The sequence below is a fragment of the Podarcis erhardii genome, assembly GCF_964252035.2.
Source record: "Podarcis erhardii genome assembly, chromosome: 17".
NCBI lineage: Eukaryota > Metazoa > Chordata > Lepidosauria > Squamata > Lacertidae > Podarcis > Podarcis erhardii.
In genome coordinates, this window is record NC_138515.1 from 3,411,184 (window position 1) to 3,434,655 (window position 23,472).

Here is a 23,472-nt window from a genome sequence, read left to right on the forward strand (position 1 = left end):
GTGACCCCTAGTGTAGAGGAACACACACACGGTGCCCTCTTCCTTTCCTTGGATATAATTCCCAAACATTTTAATCTGTCTAGTGACTGTCCTCTCTTGGGCTGTGTTTCCAGCTTCAGCTTACTGTCCACAATGCCCCAGACCTGACAGCTGGTGTGATCTGCTCCTTTGAGAGCCTTGGAGAGAGCGAGGGGCAACTGCAGGTGGATGGAGGGATCCGATGCCTTTCTCCTACATTGAGGGATGAGCCCCCTGGGGAGTACGGTGAGCGCTTGGAGGTGGGGAGGGAAAGTTGGTGAAGCACAGTGGTTCTGAGAGACTGAGCTATGAGCTCGAAGGAAGTTTCTAATCTGCATGAACATGCTACCTAGGTTTGTTTTTGTTTTCTTACATATTATTTTGTTCTCATTTTGTATTTAATGTTGTGAACTGTCCCATGATCTTTGGATGAAAGGCAGTACAAAAAAATAAATAATATTAATAATAACAGGTGGCTATTCTCACTGTGATATGCAGTAACACTGACCTGCTTTACAAGGCACATCCACGCAATACATTTAAAGCATTCTTAAAAAGGTAAAGGATCCCTGACAGCTAAGTCCAGTCGCAGATGACTCTGGGGTTGAGGTGCTCATCTTGCTTTACAGGCTGAGGGAGCTGGCGTTTGTCCTCAGACAGTTTTTCCGGGTCATGTGGCCAGCATAACTAAGCCGCTTCTGGTGCAACGGAACACCAAAACCAGAGCAGGGCACGGAAACGCCATTAACCATATTTTTTGCTCCATAAGACGCACCAGACCATAAGATGCACCTAGGTTTTGGAGGAGGAAAACAAAAAAAAAGATATTCTGAATCTCAGAATCCAGAACAACAAGAGGCATCGCTGCAGCGATCCCTCTTGCTGTTCTGGCTTCTGGGATAGCTGCGCAGCCTGCATTCGCTCCATAAGACCCACACACATTTCCCCTTACTTTTTAGAAGGGAAAAAGTGAATCTTATAGAGCAAAAAATACGGTACCTTTCCACCGGAGCAGTACCTATTTATCTACTTGCACTTTGACGTGCTTTTGAACTGCTAGGTTGGCAGGAGCTGGGACCGAGCAACAGGAACTCACCCCGTCGCAGGGATTCAAACCGCTGACCTTCTGATTGGCAAGCCCAAGAGGCTCAGTGGTTTAGACCACAGCGCCACCCGCATTCTTATAGCACCTTAAACAGTCATGGCTTCCCCCAAGTTTGCAAAGAGTGGTGGGAGTTGTTAGGAGACCGTATTCCCTGCAGAGCAACAGCTTCCAGAGTTCCTTGGGAAGAGGGACCGATTGTTAAATCACTCTACGAATTGTAGCCCTGTGAGGGAAATCGGGGTCTCATAAAAGCTCTCAACACCGTTAACGAATCACTGGATTCTTTGGGGGAAGCTATGGCTATTCAGAGTAGTATAAGAGTGCTTTAAATGCATGGTGTGCTTGTGACCACAGTGTCATAATGATTACAACGCTATTTTGTATGTGAAGTACTTCAGAATGTTCAAAATGCTGTGTTTGCTGCTGCTGATAAAATGTAGGAAAGGTTGGGACCCAAACAGCACTTTAGCAGGGGACCCTCTTTAAATCATGGGCTGAGCTCTCAAGATCACTCTGTACAGACTGGCTACCACTCTGGTGCTTCCTTTCCCATTTGCAGCTGGAGGTCTTCAGAAAATGGTAAATGAACTATTCCCTCTCCGCCCACATCCAGACACAAACTTTGTAAATCGGATGCTTATGCTTATGAGAGGGGAACTTCATCTGCTTTCCTAATTTTGAGTGTGTAACTTCAAGTTAATGTAGAATGTGATCTTGCAAACAGATGCTTACTGATCTCTCTCCTTTCCAACCCCCACCCACCCAATACCAACTCAGGTGATGTTCGCACTGTTAGACTCCGACTTCTCTCAAAGGAGACAGGGGTTGAATTCGCCAGCACTAATTTTGTCTTCTACGACTGCAGCCTTCTGCGCACGTGAGTTTTGACCCTGGGGCCATAATCTCCCTTCTTCAGACCCCAGACCTTCAGGCCCCAGACCTTTGAGCATCTGTCCCCTCGCCCCAAGACAATGCTCCTTAGTCTTGATTTCTTCCCTTTAGGAAGAGCTCTGATCTGGCAAACTAAAGGCCTATTCAGCCAACATCCTGCTGCCCAAAATGGCCACCCAAGCGCTCCTGGGAGTGCTTAAGTCGTATCTTACCCATAAAGCACCCATGTTGCATGTCTTTTACTAAGGATGTCTATATGACATTACATTTGTGTTGTAAATTGCCCTGTGGTCTTCTGATGAAGGGCAGTATATAAATTTACTAAATAGTAATAATAATAGTATTCTGCTGGGAGCTGCCCAGAGTGGCTGGGGAAACCAAGCCAGATGGGCGGGGTATAAATAAAATACTACTACTACTACTAATCTGTGAACTCCAGCTGGGGGGCCAGGTCCCACGACTTGCATCGGGGGCTAGTCTAAAATGGGCGACCCAGCCAGATGGGCGGGGTATAAATAATAAATTATTATTATTAAATTATTAACATAATAAGTTCTGATATGTGCTGAAAGCCACCCAGAGTAGCTGGGGAGACCCAGCCAGATGGGCGGGGTATTAATAATAAGAATAAGAATAAGAAATTTGAATATATGTTGAAAAAATAATCAGTGGATCCCCAAATGCATGTTTGGGTTAAAGGTGAGTCTCTGGTCTGAAAACAAGGAAGAAAACTAATGTAAAGGCTGAGTTGTTGGTACCTTTTCCCTCTTCAACAAGTGCTTTCCCACCCAGAGGCTTCCTTCCACCATCTTTTACAGCAGTGTTTCCTAAAGTGGGTGATACCGCCCCCTGGGGGGCACTGGAATGTTCCGGGGGGGCCGGCAGTAGCCTTGGGTGCATTTGGGAGGCATTGAATAAAAATAAGGGTGGTAGAAGCATAAAGAAAGAAGAGAATTTTGAAAAACGATTCGTACATGATGCTTACCGCCAAGTTGGGCACTGTTGCAGGATGGCGACCACGCCTCCCCTGGATCCAGCAGGGTTTTCCCGGGCTTGTCTGAACACTTTTGGGCTTCACCCAGGCCAGGGAAGTGGATTGCAGCTATAGTACAAAGGTTTTTAATTGCATTTCCTTCATCATATTTAGTGGAACATGGCTTCAGTGTGGTCACAAATCTGTTAACTTAAAAAAGAAACTGACTGCAAATAGCTAATCATGGTAATTTGAGAATGCTGCTGACAAAAATAGAGTCCAACATTAATAAATTGATAGCAGTGCACCAGGTTCAGCCTTCTCATTACTATTATTTTTAATATTCGTAATTTTTATTTTCATATTATCCTTCGTTATCTAATTTTTGTGTGTGTAATGCAAAAGTTACTATGGTTGATTTTAATAAATTTATAATTACAGACTTCAAGGTGTCTTACTTACAACATCTTTTTTACTATGTTGTAGGACGTAGGTAGAAATATAGATACATAAAATAATGCACATTTGTTACTGCATCTTTCTGTTCTGTTAAAGAAGATAGATTTCCAGAAGATAGATTTTATGAAAAGGATGGCGGTAGGCCAGATAAGTTTGGGTACCTCTGATTTACAGAGTGTCACCAGAGTACAGTGGATGCTCAGGTTGCGAACGTGATACGTGGGGGATGCACATTTGCAACCCTCAGTGTCCGCAACCCGCAGCACCGCATCTGCGTATGCGCGGGTTGCGATTTGGCACTTTTCACATGCGCAAAGCGCGATTTAGTGCTTTTGCGCAAGTGCCCAAACCCAGAAGTAACCTGTTCCGGTACTTCCGGGTTTTGGCGGTCTGTAACCCGAAAAAACGCAACCTGAAGTGTCTGTAACATGACTGTACATGATGCTGAACACAATAACATCAGCATGTACACACACTCTCTCACCCAAAGAGAGCCAATTCAGAATATTTCTGCAGGGGAGAGGCAGGAAGACTTTCTAGGCTTTAGTCTCAGAACTCCTCTTGAATTGGGGCATCTCAACCAATGCAAAGGATGTCTGAGCATGTGCAGAGTGCTTTCCCCTTTACCAGGACCCATAACCAGCTCTGTTTGCAGGGTTTGGTGGTGGTGGGTGGGCTCTTTTCAGGCTAGAGGGTGAGGGCGGCTGGGCGAGTCTGGGACTTGTTCGCCTCTTGTTTTTAGAAACAAAGCGCTGAAGGTGCCTGTGCAGCAGCACTCGATCTGCCGCCTTGCTTGTCCTTTTTCATGGCTTGGCACACGCTTCCTTCCTTCCTTGTTTCCTCACCCCCACCCCCCGTTTTAAAATAGGAAGTCACATACAATCTCTTGTTTAATTTTGAAGAAGTGCTTTCCCCTCTCGGTTCTGGGGCACCCAGCCTTATACACCGCCAAGTCCATTTGTGGCAATGGCTTCAGTCAACATTCGCCCCCCGGGCTTGTCTCTGCAGCAAGCAGATGGCTTTGGCAGGACTTTGGGAGCTGATTCAATCAGTGTCCCTCCCCCCTCCCCCCCTTTCCCATGAACTCCATATCCTCAAGCCGAACAATGGCAACAGGGAATAAAAGATCCAGGAAAGAAGGGGGTGGGTGGCTTTTGTGGGACAGGGTACATGTGGGTGTACACCTGTTGTTGTTGTTGTTGTTCTTGCTTCTTCTTCTGCTGCTGCTGTTTCCCTTTATTGACTTTTTATTTCCATTCTTCCTGCAGATGCTTGTCGTGTGTGAGCAGCCACTACCCTTGCCACTGGTGTAAATATAGACACACTTGCACCCACAACGTTGCCAAGTGCTTCTTCCTAGAAGGGCGAGTCAACACCACGGAGGTGAGTGCAGTCCTGGCACTGTAAGGTGTTCTTTACTCCCTCTTGCCCCACTGCACCTTGTGGGAATGCCCGCCAGGCCCTGGAGAGAACCTCCAGACTTCATTCAGGGATACCAATACGCCACCCACTCCAAGCCATGCCCCCTCTTACCCTCCCCACTCAATGTAGTCCACCTGCAACCTCCCCTTTGCTTGCCGGAGAAATCCATAGGAATTTGTGTGGTGGGTCTGAAGCTTCCTCAATAATAATAATAATAATAATAATAATAATAATAATAATTTATTTATACCCCGCCCATCTGGCTGGGCTTCCCCAGCCACTCAGGGCAGCTTCCAACAAAATATTAAAATACTGTAATACATCAAACATTAAAAGCTTCCCTACATAGGGCTGAGGGATGCGGGTGGCGCTGTGGGTTAAACCACAGAGCCTAGACTTGCCGATCAGAAGGTCAGTGGTTCGAATCCCCGCGACGGGGTGAGCTCCCGTTGCTCGGTCCCTGCTCCTGCCAACCTAGCAATTCGAAAGCACGTCAAAGTGCAAGTAGATAAATAGGTACTGCTCTGGCGGAAAGGTAAACGGCATTTCCATGTGCTGCTCTGGTTCGCCAGAAGCGGCTTAGTCATGCTGGCCACATGACCCACAAGCTGTACGCCGGCTCCCTTGGCCAATAAAGCAAGATGAGCGCCGCAACCCCAGAGTCAGCCACGGCTGGATCTAATGGTCAGGGGTCCCATTACCTTTACCTTTAAGAGTTGTGAGGTGGGACAGAAAGGTAAAGGTATCCTTTTACCTGACTGCTGAATACTGCCCCAGCAAGACAACATACCTTCAGATGACATGAGCTCTAGAAATTTTATTTGAAATGTGAACAGAGAACTGAGATTTGTGAAAGTCTAGATTGTCTTTAGGCTGTTTCCTGTGTTGTAGCATGCAAGCGAAGAGCTGTTCTTCCTTGGACATTTTTAAGCAAACGTTGGATGGCTGCCTGTCATGGATTCTTTAGCTGGGGTTGGACTAGATGACCATTGGGTCCCTTCCAATTCTATGATTCTGCCATGGGATCTTTGGTACAAATGTACGTTCCCACAGACCAGGGAATCCCAAGCAATCAGAGGAAAGTCAGCAGGTGGCAGATCGACGGCATTGGCAGCCGATAATAGCACTAAAGTGCCTTTGCTGGGGCGGGGGTCTGGATCAATGCTGGTGGGGGGCAGGAAGGACCAGGGTATTTGCTGGGAGTGGGGCCAGTCACTCATAATCAATCGTCTGGCCCAGGCGGCGGGATCAATAGACCTAGAGACGCCCGGGGCTCTTTGTGGGTAGGTAATTGATAGCAGCTCCCTTTGAGGGGCCAGCGTTCGGGCTGCGGTCGGATGTGGTGGCTGGAGCTGGGAGTGGCCTGGACAGCAATCTCAGAGGCTCTGGGAAGCAGAGCATTCAGTGTAACAGTTGGGGTTGAATTAGCACTGGCAAAATGGGTGTGCACTCGGGAGGACCTGTGTGTGTGTGCGCGCGCGCACGCATGCTGCACACTAGAATTGAGCGAGAGAGCGGGGAGGGAACTTAGTGCTTCGCTCTTCTCTGCTGGCCCTGCCTTTGTCTTGACCCCATTGTCTTGGGTCTGGACAGGAAGTTGCACCCAGGGCTTGATTGTTCTCCAGGTCAGGACCACATTTCCTCTATTGCTTCCTGGCGTCACTGCCCCCCCCCCACCTCCCTGCTAGCCATGTAAACAGAGCAGCACGCCTCCCCCCACCTTTCCTTTGGTACCAAGGAGCAATTAACTAGACTCTGGTTTCCATGGCAACTCAGAGCGCCCAGCAGGCTCTTTCATCTCCATCTTTCTCCCGCTGCTGCCCCAGGCAAGAGGAGGAGGCGGAAGCCAGACTCCTGGGTTTTATCTTGTGCTCAGGACAGGGGTCTCTGGGGGTGGGAAAGGTCATGTTTTTGGGGTGGGGGCAGAAAGAGCCTCAGTTCTTGTGGTGGAAAGGGTTGTGTGTGGAGCCAAGATTGCGCCCCTAGTAATACTTGGGAATCAGTGGAATGGTAAGCCAGTGGGCTTACTTGTAAGTAAGCCTGCCTAGAGCAGGCGGGGGGGGGAGCTACTTCTCTCCCTCCCACACGCCCCAGTCTCTCATGTCTGCTGTTTCAAATGTACACTGGTTATAATTTAGACCAGGGGTCGACAAGGCTTACCGGGCATGGGCCGGATCACTCCCGCGGAGATCCTCTGTGGGCTGGGCCGGCACAGTGTGGCACCGGAAATCACATCTGCACATGTCTGCGATGCCAGAAATCGCTTCTGTGCATGCCCAGATGCCGAAAATTGCACCTGCACAGAAGCGATTTTTGGCGTCTGGGCATGCACAGAAGCAATTTTCGGCACCGCGGACATGCGCAGACTCGATTTCCAGCATCTGGGCATGTGCAGAAGCGATTTCCGATGCTGCGGAAGAGTCCCCGCGCTGTGATGTGCCGGTTTAGCGCAGCACTGGGGGACTCACTGAGCGGGCGGCTCAGTTTGGAGGCAGCGCATGAGCCGGTTAAGCGACCCTCATGGGCCGCTTCCAGCCCATGGGCCTTAGGTTGCCGACCTCTGATTTAGACCCATATATCTCCTCTGCTTTCAGTCCTGCACTGGCAACATTCAAAAGTGCATGGAAACAGTACAAGAAGTTGTGTGTGTGTCAGTCAATGTGTCATTTTTAATACCACATGCAAATGCCTTTCCTCTCTCCTGTAGGGCTGCCCTGAGCTGCTTCCTGGTGGCGAGATACTGATCCCAGTGGGAGTGTTGCAACCCATTACCCTGCGTGCCAAGAACCTTCCTCAGCCTCAGTCAGGACAGAAGAACTACGAGTGCGTCCTGGGCATCCAAGGCCGGCAGCAGAGAGTCCCAGCCGTGCGCTTCAATTCAAGCAGTGTGCAGTGCCAGAACACCTCGGTGAGGCAGCAGCACATTTTACGCCTGTATTTTGAATACCTCTTTCCCATGTTCCGCAGCATTCTGCAGCCGCGAAGGCTGGAAACATTGGAATGGAAAAAGGAGATTCAGTGTCTCGCTGTTCTGGGGCTGCCACCGGTTTTTCTTCCCTGTGCTTCACTTCCCCTGCTTCTTAACAGTTGTAAAATGCCTCCTTCTGCATCTGTGGCACAATCTGCACACATGTTTTAAGGGCAAGGACCAGAACCCATCCCAACTGATGATGTTCCAGTGGTTGGAGTGTTGTTCAAGCCTTTGCTGTTGACTTGTTTTGACACACCATCAAATGGCTAACTTTCTTGGCTTCAGTTGTCTGTTCGTATAATGGTAATAAAGGTAAAGGGACCCCTGACCATTAGATCCAGTCGCGGACGACAGTGTTTAAATTGTTGGAAAAGTAATAAATATTATTTTTTTTAACAAAAGACACTGGGGTTGCGGCGTTCATCTCGCTTTATTGGTCGAGGGAGCCGGCATACTGGGTCATGTGGCCAGCATGACTAAGCTGCTTCTGGCAAACCAGAGCAGCGCACAGAAACACCGTTTACCTTCCCGCAGGAGCAGTACCTATTTATCTACTTGCACATCGTGCTTTTCAAACTGCTAGGTTGGTAATAGTAGCCTAATTAACAGTATTGTACTCCTGTAATGATGAATAAGGTGCAAAACACAAAGCGTTCTGTACACTGAGCGTTTGATTGCTTACATTTGCATATGAGCTTTAGCACGCTCCCAAAGTATAAAAAGCATCCCTCTTTTTTTTAAAAAAAGACAGTAACTCTCTCCTTTGTGAACCCCCATACCATCCCTAACCATTGGCTATGTTGGCAGGAGATGAAGAGAGTTGGAGTCCAACAACATCTGGACAGCCACAAGCTCACCATCCTGCTCTTGTCCCATGAGTAGAGTTGCCCAAACCCATGTATGTTCAGTGAGGTAGGAAGGTTTGCCAGTGAAACCAAATCAGGGTGAACTCCCAACAAAATTTAACAAAATGGGCTGCAAGCAGAACTTCAGTTTAGGGTGAGTAGCTAGAGAGATGCATGTTGGGTCAAAATAAATAAATAAAATATAACCGCATAAATGATGATGGACTAAATTGACTGTGAGTATCTAGGAAAGAGATTTAAAATCACAGTGGGAAAATGTACTTAATACTTCACTGTAGTGTACAGAAATAGTGGAAAGGGGGAAGGCTAATTCGATGTTAAGAACTGGCAAAGGGACTGAAAATAAGTCTGCAACTACTGTAGTATTCTGTGTGGCGTTATCACTCCATCTGAAAAAGGACATCACACATCTGGAAAAGGTTGAGAAAGGACAACTAAAACATTAACTTGACTGAAGCACAAAGCTAAAGGGGATTTACAGAAGAGCTTTATAAAGTTAACTATAAAGCAGTTGGATAGTGAGATTTCCCTTTTCGCTCTCAAATAATTTTAGAACCCAATGAAATTCAGGGCATTGTCAGCATTTGAGCAATATTAGTTGTTAGTCCATTTTCCCTTCTTTGAATTAGACTGTAGTAGTTCATACCTGCACTTACTTGAGTTTGTATATTGAGAAGCAACTTTAGTCTTTCCTGTTCATACCTGTAAGTGTTCTCATTTTTGGTGTTTGTCTCTGCCTTCTAATTTCTTGATTCTATTATGCCAATTAACTACCATCAGGGCATGTACATAGATAGGTGCAGGTATGCTGCTGCTGCTGCTGTAAATTCTCAGTGAACACTTCTGTTGTACTCTGGGTTTTATTTTGAAAATCTGAGGGATCAAAAGAAATAGGCTTAGCCCCGTGTGTGTGTGTGTGTGTGTGTGTGTGCCTGGCTGCTTTGTCCTCTGTTCAAGAGTGCACTGAAAGTAGTTACAAGCACAGCTGGAAAACACGCGAAAACATTGAGGCACTAGTAGGCATGGAAAGGGGAACAGAAAATGATTATTGATCCACCCAAAACATCAGAAGGAATAATCTGCAACCCAAGTGAAGCAGTTTGGAGCCGAGTTTCCCCCAACTTGCCAGATTTTCCCTTATTGAGTAAGCCCAAATTTTACAGGTGGAAGGCATTGAGAATGACATTATTTGAGGGTAATGTCAAGTGGACTACACAGATTAAATGGCAGCCCAAACAGCTGCAAGAACATATTACGCCCTGAGAGTGTAGAAAGTGGGATGAGGGTGAGTGAGGGAGACTGTTTCCTCCTCCTCTTGTAATACTGGAATTCAGGGTAATCCAATGAAATAGATGGACAGTAAATTCAGGACAAACAGAAGGAATTGCTTCTTTGTGTAATGCATAATTAACTTGTGGAATTTGCTGCCACACGATGCGGTGATAGCAGTTACGTTAAGATGGCTTTGAAAGGGGATTAGGGAGATTTATCCTCCATGAATTTATCAATGGCCACTGAATGACAGTTGCTGGGAGCAACTGCGCAGGAGGGCTATTACTTCCACGCTCTGCTTGTAAGCTTCCCATAAGTTGTACCACTGTGGGGATGATGGTGCTGAGCTAAATCAAGATGCCGGACCTTTAGTCTAATCCAGCAGGGCTTTTGCTTCTTGAGTGCCAGGTGCTTGACGCAATCAAAAGGGGAGAACTCTGCTTTCAGTGCCTAATGAGCTGCTGCCCTCATGGAGTGCCTTTGAACTCCCAGAGGCATCTGGCGGGTTGGCTGGCTGGCTGGCTGGCCGGCCACTGTTGAGTACTTCCTGTGTTTTGAGATTTGGAAGTGTAAATCTAAATGAATAATGATTTGAACTAGCTATACTAAAAGAGTGAAAAGAAGCATGCAGATTTATCCTCCAACAATCCTTAGCTTTGTAGGACCCACTTCCAGAGCTGGCCAGAGTCAGGCCCACCACCCTCACCTTTGCTTCCTTATCAAATGGCTGTGTTTATGTGGGGTTTCCACGGGATGCTCCACCTGAGGTTTCCCTCTGCTGTTTATAACCTAATACTGCACTCTATAATCCTTTCCCCGTGGCTATTATTAACAAAGGTTGGTCCCCCCCCCCACATATTGGGCCATTTGTCTTCCACAAAAATTAGGAGTGGAATATTGGCAAATTTGGGTGAGTGGGCAAATTGGAAGAACTTTCCCAATGGGTGTGGGCTTACCCTATAGATGATGAGTCCCATATTACAAAAGAGACATTGCCGGGCTGGGCTTGTGAGGGCAGGGGAGCTATTGGTTGAAGCAGCGGCAAAGCTTCAACAAAAAACAAATTCTTGGCCACTTCATGCTTACGATAACCCACCCAGCTGAAAGTTCTGGATTTTTACCTGTCCCAAAGATTAATGCCATCTTTGGGGTAATGTGTGTGTGTGTTTTGCCTCAACACCCTGAAAGTAACAAAAACATCTGGGCTGTTAATGATTTTGGTCTGCAAACAGGGTCAAGGGGATTCTGGCTGCCGTGCAATGGGAACAGGGCGAGCATCCTCTTTTTTTAACTGCTTCTCCTTGGGGTCTAGCTACTCCTCTCCCCCCCCCCCAGCCACTGCCCCTTTCCTATCCCAAGACCACCCAGGTTCCCATATCAACGTGCCCTTGAGTTTGAGATTGCTGAAATTAAATGCTTAAAGTTGACCCATGGAGAAGGAGCTGTCATCTAAGACTTGATCTAAGACTATACTCAGTCTGCCCTCTTTGCCTGCCTTTTTATTTGGCATTCTTTCAGGGGGTGGCTCTGCTAGTGCGTTTCCTCCTTCTTAGACTCAGTTTTGCCCTTGTAGAACTTGGCAGGGAAGATGATGGCGTCAAAACTAGAATGAGCTGGCTCTGTCTGTCATTGGTGCTATCTCCACCCACTGTTGGTCTCCCTGGCTTTCACCATACTAGTCTCAATGGGCACAGACCACCACAGGTTCTACCTCCCTGTTGGAAGTAGTATGCTTCTGAATACCAGTTCCTGGGAGAGAACTGTTGCACTCTGGTTTTGCTAGCATGCTTTCCATAGGCTTCTGGTTGGCCCTTGTGAGCCCTTGGACTAGATGGGCTATTGGCCATCAGGGCTCTTATATTCTTACAAAGGAGCAACCTGGCTTGCATTTCCAATCCAGACGAGGCAAGCTAGGCTAGCTCATCTCAATTATGTCCTCCTGGAATCTCGTTTCAGTATCAAAAGGAGGTCAGATAGGAGGATTTATTGTAGTCTGTAAGAGTTCCATCTTCCTCTCCAGGTTCATGTATTGCAGAGCCTTCATTCTGAGTGTTTGTTGGGTAGTTGGCACACAACAAAGGTTCTATTAGTGTACTGACCACCCAGCTTGCTGCCTCATATTTGCCTTGCCTGATTTGAAGGAGGTAGTCTTGGACTTTTGGTGATGAGGTTCAGGACCTTACGGCACCCGTGAGAACCACCAGGCTATTCCCAGAATGTTTTGTACCCAATTCATTTGATATTCTTCATGTGATGTTCTTTGTTGAGGGTGAATTGATAGCGGTCCTCGGGTTGAGGGATTTCTTGGCTGTTTCCCAGCCATGGGCAGATCACTACCTGGTGGTGACTCTAGTCCTCTGCAAGAGTGGAGTGAGAATGGGGGCAAGGAGGTTGGGCCAACTCCAAAAGCTGATGAATCCAAGCAGTTTCATGACAGCCCTTCTCCTGGAATACAGAGGAGGTTGGGGTGATGAAGCAATAGGGATGCTCGCTGGAATGTGAGTGGAGAGGAACTTGGAATGAGACTGAGCAAATCCAGGCTACAGCTCATTTTAGAGGCTCCCTCGTGGCAGCAATGGCAGCAAACAAAAACTAATTTTCTGCCACTGTTGTATCTCTGCTGAGCCATTCAGCAGAGCCAGTGTTGAGTGGACAGAAATCTTCTGCATTTAGGTCCCCAGGGTGATTGTAATGAACCCTTGGTAGCCTGTTGAGATTTATCTGCCAAGCACTTCACCAGTAAAAATTGCTCTCATCTTCTCCAACTTAGATGACACTTTAGATCCAGTGTAAGTGCTAGAAGTTGGGCTTTTAGATTGGAATTTCTAGCGACAGACAGACAGACAAAAAACAAACAATCATCTTATAATCAGGGATTATTTGGTATGTGTTTGTGGGGAAGATCTCCCCCTTCCTTTGCTCTCCTATTGGGTTGCTTCTGTGGGGTTTGGCATTTTCTCCTCCTGGTGACTTCTGTTTCTATTAATATTGACATTTGGCAGGAAACTACCTCACTTCTGCACATTTCATTGTCGTGAGATTAGGCTGTCATGTATTTTTTTGGTGAGGTTTTACAGTCTTCTTCGCGGTGACTCATACATTTCTGCTGTAGCTGCTGAGGTAGCATTTTCAGCCTGAGGGATGGTGATCAAACTGAGAGGGCTTATATGTGTTTTGCATTTGGGGTTAGGTTCTGATCCCTGTGGTGCTTTGCAGTAAAGGGAACATGGGCTGGTTTGGCGCCAGGTGTTGAGTACTGTTGGGAAACTGACTTATATCTGATCCGCAGACACTTTTGGGCAGCGGCTGGATGGTGGTGGTAGTATATGTGCACAGAGAATTTCAGGAGGATAGCTTTTCATCAGAGTCTGATACCAGCTACTCCATCCCATCTGCACAAGGATTCCTCTTGCACTAGGGGACTTGCCCTCTGTCCCCCTATGCAGACCCAGTACCCTGCCCAAATCTGTTCCAGAGGGTTGGAACAGATTTAGGGGCTGCTTGTGGGGGGAAGATTGGGAGAATGTTTGGTTGTGAAAGGAGCTGACAGAACAAAAACTTAGTGCTGTGTTGGCTTTCGCCCTGGTCTCCAATCTGGATAAAAATTCATAGATAATAATTATAGGTGGTTTTCAAGCCATTTGGAATTGATGATTGCCTGGTTCAGACAGTGGGTCCTACAATGCACACCTTTGAATGAAGCTATGCCCAAACCCTAGGCCGTGTGCATGATGTATGAATGATATTTTTGCCTTATTCATACATTTAAAGAGCATGTATGGGCATAAAGGTGGATGGAGGTGGCATGAAACTGTGAGCAGCCCCCCACATGGCTCTGTGGCCACTGGAGTCTGCCTCCATGTCCACTACCAGCCTTCCCATGTGGAGCAGGAAAGTCTGGTGGATGATTCTTTGAATGTTTGGTTGAACATGTGGGGAGGATTATTGTTGTTTGTATGTTCAGGTGAATGTGTGACTAGTCCCCAATGCTGAGAAGTTTGGGGTAAACTCAGTGGGGATGCTGAAGGTTAGGCCACCAGGTGCAGTCGTGCACCCCTGTTTATGCCGGCAAAATGGAGCTCTTGTATCCAAATTGTGGCCTTGGTTTTTGAAGGTCCCCCCACCTCGGGACATGGTGAACTGAGATACGAATATGTCAGAGCTTTCCCAAAGCCAGGTCCACAAGCCAAAATTACTTCTGTAGGAATGGTGAGAATCTACTATAATGGTTGTAAGTTGGGAACCACCTTCCTTTCCCTCCCCACCCCTTTACAACTCTCCTCCAAAACTGTAGCATGCTAACTGCATCAGTACATGGCTTGGCTTGCTTGTCTGAGCAAACTTAAGCTATTTGCTCTGCAGGCACCTCACAGAGCTTCACCTGCTCTCAGTATTGGGGTACCATGGAAGTCTGAGGCAGGTGGTGAATGGATGTCCTTCCTTTTGGCTCATTTCAGGGCAGCAATTCTAGAAGGAGTGATTAATGGTGTTTTTGGGTGCTGCTTGGCAGCAAAGGCTTTATCTTCCTTCCCACCTTCCCCTCCACTTAATTAACACTGTTGCATTTCTATAAGTTAAGTGGTATGGAAACACTGACGGAATGGAATGAAGGATTCCACATTGCTTTTTTAAAAAATAAGGATTAAAGAGTCTCTTCTTTTGGCTGGGGCAGAAATAAACAGCAGGACTTACTGAAGATCTGTGTTGGCACTTGTTCTGTTTACTTTTAACATGCATTAATGATGTGAGAGAGGATGGACCGACTCTAAAGAGGCTCAAATGTTCTGCAGGCGATGCAGAATAATTCCAGCTGGCAAAGTACAAAGAAAGCTGCAGAGATGTGTCAAAAATAAAAATAAAAGTAAACCAGGTGGCTGAGGAACAAAATGGCTGAGAACACAGAGGGCTGATATAGCAGCAAAGTTATATATGTGATGCAGGGAAGATTTTATTTTTCTACATCTGTGGCCCTAGTCAACAAGTTGGAGAGAAGACTAGGGAGCGACACTTGTTGCCATTGCCTCCATGGCTCCCTCTTACCTCAGGACAGGAAGTTGTGGGGGCTGGATATAGTGCAAGGGATGCCCCCACCTTCGGACTCCTAATGTTCATTTATTTTATTAAACAAGATTTATATACCACTTATATCAGCAACAACAAAAAAGTGTGGTGCACATAAAGCAATATGGAATTTACATAAGAAAATGCCAATAAAATCAACTCTCCGACAAACAAATAGGTATACAATTGATCAAAATACAAATAAAGTTTTAAAGTTTTAAAACAAGTGCACACAATAAAATTACATGCCTGGGTATTGTTGTTTTATTTAGGTGTGTGCTTGTTAGTTTAAAACTAATGTTTTCCCACTGGGGAAAGGAGATTGTACTCAGGAAAATTATCAACATGCTGTAGCTGCCAAAAACTGCCAGAGAATCCTGAGAAAGAGATAAAAAGTATTATGAACACAGTGAAGCAGCCAGAACTTGAATACTGTGCATTTTGCATCCTGGGCAATGTCTGTTAAGCTATTTCCTTGCCGAACTGCATACCGTATTTTTCTGTGTATAAGACACCCCCGTGTATAAGACAACTCCTATTTTTTTGAACCCCAAATTAAGAAATCAATATTTTAAACTAGGGTTGCCAAAACCATGCTTGACTGGCTGATGAGACTGGCAACATCAGCATCAGTGCTTTGGTTGGTGGTGGGTTTTGCTGCAAATTGTTGTTTCCTCCTCCTCCTCCTCCTGCTGCTGCCCGTGGTTTAAATGGTGGAGCTGAGCGCCTCACTGCTGCTGAACAAACAGTGACAGCTACTGGGCAAGCACCATCTTCATCTCGCAGGGCCCTGCTGCCAGGGCAGCTTGGCCTGAGCTTGCTGGGCTCCTCTCGCTCGCCATGTCCGGGAATGGTCGGTGGCGGCGGAAAGTTCTTGAGCTTTTTTGGTTGACCGCCATGAAAGTTGTTAAACTTTCTTTGTCCAAGCGGGCAAACTGCAACCCCCAATCGCCCCGCCGAATGCGAGCTCCAGCCAGCCCAAGCCAAAAAACCATTCGTGTATAAGACGACCCCCAATGCTTTACTAAATTTTTAAGCAACAAAGCATAATCTTATACATGGAAAAATACGGTAGTTTTACAGCACCCAGTCAGGGGCAAAGCAATTGCTTTAGCTTTGTTTTACTTTCAGTTCAGATTGTTAGCAGCACGTCCAGACAGGAGCTGGGAAAACCCCTGCTTTGATTCTTAAAACTTTTCATCCCTTCATTGCTGGGTCTTTGTAGGATTACTATACAGCCTGTGGAGTTCTGGCCAGCACATCTTAGAAAGGACTTTTTGGCTTTCTGATGTCATCAAAGCAAGCCCCATCTTCCCCTTCCTAAGTCAATAAAAGAACCATTTGCCCTCTCCAGTCCTCATCACTCATCTGCTAGGCAGGGAGATGGTTTGGCTGACGGAGCTCAACACCTCAACAAGAAACTTAAAACTGTAAAAAAATAACATTTATGGAAATTCTGAAGCTATGGGGGTAAATATGGAGGGGGTCTGGAAAAAATTGGGGGAAATGTGTTATGTATAACTTAGTTTACTATAGAATTATCATGCCTGGAATATGAGAAGCTTAGTTGATTCAGACAATGAATTTTGGGTTTTTGGGAGACCCCATGAATCCTGAGTTTGAGGGTCTATTACAGTGGTACCTCGGGTTAAGTACTTAATTTGTTCTGGAGGTCTGTTCTTAACCTGAAACTGTTCTTAACCTGAAGCACCATTTTAGCTAATGGGAACTCCTGCTGCCACTGCGCCGCCGGAGCCCGATTTCTGTTCTTATCCTGAAGCAAAGTTCTTAACTTGAAGCACTATTTCTGGCTTAGTGGAGTGTGTAACCTGAAGCGTATGTAACCTGAAGCATATGTAACCTGAGGTACCACTGTACTCCGTTTATGGGGTGCTGCAAAACACAGGGTTTTTGCTGCAAAACTTTTGCCAAACAGTGGCACCAGTTTGGAGTAAATCTGACAGCGATGGGTTTTGGTGTGACCCCTGGTTTGAGGGTCTTTTGCTCCATTTGTGGGGCGCTGCAAAACATTGCCAAACTTTGATAATGATTTGGAGTGAATCGGGTGACGTTGGCTTTTTGGGGTGACTCTTTGACCCCTGGGTTTGGTGTATCAGTTTCTCAATTTGTGGGGCACTACAAAAGCGGCGGTGGTGGTGGCGGTGGCGGGGGGGGGGGGTTGTTGCAAAATGACTGCAAAAACTATGGCACCAGTTTCAAGGGGTCCCATATTTTGGGATTTTTAGTTAACGAAGCTTGGCAGCAAACCTTTGTTGCTCTATACCAGGCATAGGCAAACTCGGCCCTCCAGATGCTTTTAAGACTATAGTTCCCATCATCCCTGACCACTGGTCCTGTTAGCTAGGGATGATGGGAGTTGTAGTCCCAAAACATCTGGAGGGCTGAGTTTGCCTATGCCTGCTCTATACTTTCTCTCACTCCAATCCTTTGGGAGGATAGAAACAAAGCCACCAAGTATGCTAACAAGAAGAAGGCCACAAGTAAAGAAGGAATTAAATCCTCCTTCTGTCTCTTGTGATAATGGCAGTGCCCTCCAAGAAACAGAAATGTGTCTGGCTCTGGCATTTCAGGGTCGTACTCTCAGTGTACAGCTCAGCAATTGCTTGTCCTCAGTGTACAGAAATTGTAATGATCTGATTCTGTGCATAGTCTTACGTAAAAGTATTTCTGTTATACAGTTCTAGAAATCATTTGGGGCTATTAAATGCATGAACACCTTTGCTTAAACATTGTTTTTATCGTTTTAAAAGAAAACAAAGGCTTTTGGGGGGGGGGAATTGAGGACCTGCCGCTCCCATATTCCCTGTTCCTCCCACTAGGGCTTTCATACCTCTAGACCAGGGGTCAGCAACCTAAGGCCGATGGGCCACAGGCATCCCACGGGGGTCATTTAACCGGCCCACAAGCCGCCCCCGAACCGAGCTGCCCGCTTGGTGAGCCCGCGTGCGCTGTGCTAAACTGGCACAGCGTCTGCGCATGCTCAGATGCCGGAAATTGTGTCCGCACAGACACAGGAAATTGCGGCTGTGTGTGTTCATGCGCGCATGCGCAATCCGGCCCACAGAGGAATTTCTGCTGGAGTGAACCAGCCCAGGTGAGGTTAACCTTGCTGACCCCTGCTCTAGGCTCTACAGATGTTTTTGGACTCCCAACTAACATCATCCCCAGCCAGCATGACCAACATCTGGAGGGACCTACAGGTCGTGCTCTAAACAAGGTTTCCTGGTTTGTGCCTGTAGGTTCCATGTATGTGTGCAATATAAATATGTAAGATGGGGATTATAGAAAAGCTTCTGCTTCTTTTGGCAGCCGTGGATAAATCCCTGCAGAGGCCACCTCACATGCCGAGAACCCAGGAAGTGCTAACAGTGCAAGAAGTGAGGTTATGATCCAGATTCAGTAGATTAGCAAGTAGGTCCTTTGCACCTAGGGTGACCGTTTACTCAACGCCAACAAAGAGGGTAAAGGAGGACACAGACCTAAATAAAATGTGCAAATATTAAAATGATCACTACAGTTTAAATAGAACTACAATTCATGTCTCCATACTGGGGAAGATGATTGCCGTGTTGAACCGTGGGCTTGCTCAGTGTGCTGTCCAGATGCTCGCTGTTGATGGGCAACTTCAAGGCCATTCCTCTCCAAGTCCAATTTAAAGATGCACATGAAGGGAGATTTCATCTAGGTCTTTGTCTTTAAACAGAACTCAGAACAGGCAGCCTTTCAGACAGAAGACTCTCCTCTGTAAAGCAGGGTGTGTTGCTGCTGCCCTAGTCTGTGTTTCTGATGACTGAAAGTTGAGCCTTAAGGGGGATTGGCAGGCTCTTAAATACAGCTCATGCTTCCTAGGTGGCAAGGCAGTTGGGTGTTCTGTCTGATTCTGGGGAGGTGCCCTCTTTTAGGTTTTCCCAATGTGTATTTCTGAATAGGGATCCCCATCACTACAGTCATACTCTGTAGGAATGGGAGAGAGATTTGATATTGTTTGCATTTCAATGAGAAACTCCCTGATTTGCACTTCTCAAACCAATGTACAAACCAACACACAAATATCCTTTGAACTTTACCCTTCTCCAAAGTTTGTGCTGCCATTGAGAGCCAGTGTGGTGTAGTGGTTAAGAGCAGTGGACTTGTAATCTGGTGAACCAGGTTCGATTCCCTGCTCCTCCACATGCAGCTGCTGGGTGACCTTGGGCTAGTCACACTTCTCTGAAGTCTCTCAGCCTCACTCACCTCACAGAGTGTTTGTTTTGGGGATGGAAGGTGTCAGGGAACTGCCATCAGTGCCGGAGGAAGAGAGCAAAAGCCAGAGGGATTCCAGAGAGCGCCCAGGGATCGGGAGAAGCAGCCCATCTTCTGGGGAAGAGAATCAGCGTAGCACCAGTGGAGAAGGGGGGCAGATGGGGGAAGCGGCGAGGCGGTCCCATGACTCCTTGCCTGGGACCAGCGGGGAGAGTAGGGGTCCTCCGTTGCCCACGCCCTCCTTGCGCAGAAGGCTTTCGCGCAGAGAGAGTAGGAGGAGACTAGGTGTCAAAGAGCTTCTTTGCTGGAAGAAGTTTAAGAAACGCCCACTGACAGATTCTGCCAGCGATTGAGTCAGCCACGAGTGAGTGGCTGTCCGGACAGAAAAGGTTCACTTAGGCAACCCAGCCAGGCGATTGTACCCAGCCGGGGAGATAAGCACCGGCTTACGCACGAGCAACCCCTAGAACCATTACAGAAGGGAAAAGGAGACTGTTAGCCGCTTTGAGACTCCTTAGGGTAGTGATAAAGCAGGATATCAAATCCAAACTCTTCTTCTTCTTCTTCTTCATTCCCTAGCAACCAGTGTGTGTGAAAATGCATATATTAGAGAAAAGTTTACATTAAAGAATAACATATAAAAATTCATTATATTGGGGAAAATTGCTTTTTAAAAATGGGTATATTTGTCAAAACTGCATACAAAAAGGAATATTTTAGGAGAATTTCACCCTAACATGTTGACAAATTTTCATGATGGTTCATTTTTAAATGCAAATTATTGTTGCAGAAATGTGGAAAACCCAATTTAAGATTGGGAAAATGAGAAACGGAAATTGACAGGTGAATCAATTCCTGGTATTCTGCCCTCTCATACATTTGTGACCCATCTCTTTCCCACAGTACTGGTATGACAGTGATGACCTGGGGGAACTGCCGCTGGATTTTGATGTCATTTGGGATGGAGACTTCGCCATTGACAAGCCACCAGGGTTCAAAGGTATGAGCCCTAGATGCAGAGTGCACATTTATGCTAATGGGGGTTCCTTAGGTCTGATTTCTCATGAATCACTTTCCAGTTTTCTAAAATGAACATTTTGTTACGGAGAGACCTTACAAAACTTTTTGCAGCCTGAAGAACAGAAATGCCCCTTCTCAACCAGTGGCGGAGGAAGCCTCTTGGGCACCTGGGGCGATGCGCCCAGGGGTGGGGCGAACCGCCCATAGGGGCAGGGTGAACTGCACCACATGGCACCCATGGGGGCTAAGGATGGGGTGCACTGCGCAGCACCCAAAGGGATGGACAGAGGCAGAGATAGTGGCAGTGTGCGTCCCAGGGATGACACCCAGGGCGGACCACCCCCACCTTGCTCCGCCTCTGTTCTCAACACCCACCTACCAGCACTGCTAAGGCCAACACTTTTTTTTTTTTTACTACACTCTTCAGTCACCAATTTTCTGCCTTCATCTATCACTCCTTCCCTACTTCTGGTGCTGCCTAAAACAAGTGACTTAACCCTGATGTATATATGGTAAAGCCGTCTCTGGAAGATAGAGAAGCTGTCTTAAACTGTATCCAACTGTTGGTCCATCTACCTTAGTTTTGTCTACACTTCCTGCTAGAATCTTCCCAGGGTCTTAGACTGGACATATTTTAGCTGGCCTATCTGGATCTGCTGGGGATTTAAAACTGGGACTTTACTCATGCAGAGCAGATGCTGTACCTCTGAGCTTCAGCCCTGCATCTTGGTTGACCCTGGTGTGATAATTTCTCGCCTGGGTGCATTCAAAGACACAGTTGCATTAAGAAGCTAACCTACTAAAACGTTTATGGTGATTCTGCCATGTTAAGCATGCAGCTGAATCTTGGCCCACACTGCATGGTTTAGATTGCCAGCATAGGTGGAGGGATCTTTGAGGGAGGTGGCAATTTGTTGCACTGAGAAGAGAGGAAGTTCCTTTCATTTCGTCTCCTTTTTGTTCTTCCATCTCCCCAGCTATGTTGTACAAGTGTTCAGCCCAGCGCTCCAGCTGTGGGCTCTGCCTCAAGTCAGACCCGCGCTATGAGTGTGGTTGGTGTGTTCCAGAACGCCGTTGTCTCTTGCGCCCTCACTGCCCTACTTCCCGGCAGAATTGGGTGCCACCTGGACGGCGGGGGGCCCGCTGCACCCACCCCCGCATCACCCAGGTAAGAAAAACTGCTGAGCAGTTCTCTTAAAGGTAAAGGTACCCCAGACCATTAGGTCCAGTCGTGGCCAACTCTGAGATTGCGGCACTCATCTCGCTTTATTGGCCGAGCTGGCATACAACTTCCGGGTCATTTGGCCAGCATGACTAAGCCGCTTCTGGTGAACCAGAGCAGCGCACGGAAACACCATTTACTTTCCCACCAGAGCGGTACCTATTTATCTACTTGCACTTTGACGTGCTTTTGAACTGCTAGGTTGGCAGGAGCAGGGACCGAGCAATGGGAGCTCACCCCGTCGCAGGGATTCAAACTGCCAACCTTCTCATTTGCAAGTCCTAGGCTCTGTGGTTTTACCCACAGCACCACCCGCAATCTCTTACCTGTGTTTTTCCTTCTTTTTTGGAACCCCTGCAAACCTCACTGGGTTCCCTCCCCCCAATGAGCAGCCTTCCTCTCTCTTCTCTTCCCCTCCCACCCCAATCTCTCTGCAGGTGTTGCCATTGACTGGCCCCAAGGAAGGTGGGACACGAGTGACAGTTTGGGGAGAGAACCTGGGGCTTCATTTCTTCGAGGTGGGGGTCCGTGTGGCAGGCGTGCGCTGCACTTCTCTCTCTGCTGAATACATCAGCGCTGAGAGGTTGGTGAGGGGTTTCTGAAAACACTGGGTGCTGGTGGAGGAGGAGCCTGCGGGGTGCTGTCAAGGGAAGGTATAGAACAGGGAATTTGGGTAGGAGCAAAACTGCAAAAACAACTGTGTGGTTCATGGTCTCTCACTTAACACCACCTCCTGGACCTGGTGGTGCATTTAATGCCAGAACTCTGTGAATGCAGCTCCTTCACTCCTCCCTTTGTACTTACACCAGGAAGTCCCCAGTTAACCAGAGTATCCCTTTTTCCCAGAATGGAAGAAACTCTGATCAGCAGCTTTGGAACAAGCCCAGGATCATAAAGTACAATTTATGGCAGAGTGCCTTTTAGTTATAGCACTTGGTTCCCATGCATTTGTGAGCCAGGGCTTCCAGGCAGGTTTGTCATATTAACTAAAAACAAAATAATATCTAAGAAGGGAGGCTGCAGCGTTGCAAAATCGGAAGAATGAAAAGGAGCCAATACAGTGAGCTAAGTGTAGATAAGCTCTTAGGTAGGCCAAAGTGGACTTTGATGTTTCAATAGGACATGGATGGGTAACTTTTTCAGTCTTAACAGGTAGGAGACTCAGATCCGCCATGATCATGAATTTATTGCTTCCTCTGTGCGTCTTGTTTGGGCAGGGCAGTGGGTGCAAGGTGTCTTCCCAATGCAAAACAAGATGGTGTCCCTAGCCCCTTATTGCAGAAACTTCTTAGTTTTCCTTATACGGTGGAACCTCGGGTTACGGTGGGGAGCCCTGCCACAACCCGGAAACGACGCAACCCAAAGTGTCGTGTTGTGTCGTGTCTGCACATGTGCGTGGCGCAATTTAGCGCTTCTGCGCATGCACAGACACGATTTATCGCGACTGCACGTGCGCGAATGGCGCAAACCCGGAAGTAACCCGTTCCAGTACTTCCTGGTTTGCACCAGTTGCAAGCCCGAGGGTGATGTAACCCGAGGCTCCACTGTATTTTGTGCTGAGAAGGATGTTGGTGCTGCCTTGACTGAGGTGAAAAGATAGGCCAGGCCAAAAGTATTCATTGGGCAGCTAGGATAGATGCCAGGAAAATTTAGAGGATTGCATTGAAGGCCTCTCTGACCAAGGCTAATGCTGCTGACCCAACAGGCACTCCTGAGGAAATGAGGAGTCATCCCCTCCCCAGGGAAGACCACTGACTAGACTGTAAGGTTTACCAGGCAAACGTCATTCTGTTCAAGGAGTGTTTCTTGCAAGGCCTTAACAAACCTGCAGTCCAGGGCAAGACAAAGAGAGCTGAGTGGTGGAAAAATAAATTATGACATGGGCCATTGTGGAATGAAGAATGAGAAGCAATTGATGGCCTTGTGAAG

The 23,472-nt window shown here is 47.2% G+C and overlaps 1 protein-coding gene across 4 annotated transcripts in view; it reads left to right on the forward strand.

The window, feature by feature from the left end:
- PLXNA3 (plexin A3) overlaps nt 1–23,472 on the forward strand; it is a 70,395-nt gene that overhangs the window by 22,179 nt on the left and 24,744 nt on the right. For all 4 annotated transcript variants that reach the window (XM_081845828.1, XM_081845829.1, XM_081845827.1 and 1 more), the window contains exons 7-13: nt 114–264; nt 1,901–2,000; nt 4,715–4,829; nt 7,576–7,776; nt 20,205–20,301; nt 21,299–21,489; nt 21,981–22,126. In XM_081845828.1, the coding sequence (XP_081701954.1) occupies nt 114–264; nt 1,901–2,000; nt 4,715–4,829; nt 7,576–7,776; nt 20,205–20,301; nt 21,299–21,489; nt 21,981–22,126 (1,001 nt within the window). The remainder of the gene's footprint in view (nt 1–113; nt 265–1,900; nt 2,001–4,714; nt 4,830–7,575; nt 7,777–20,204; nt 20,302–21,298; nt 21,490–21,980; nt 22,127–23,472) is intronic.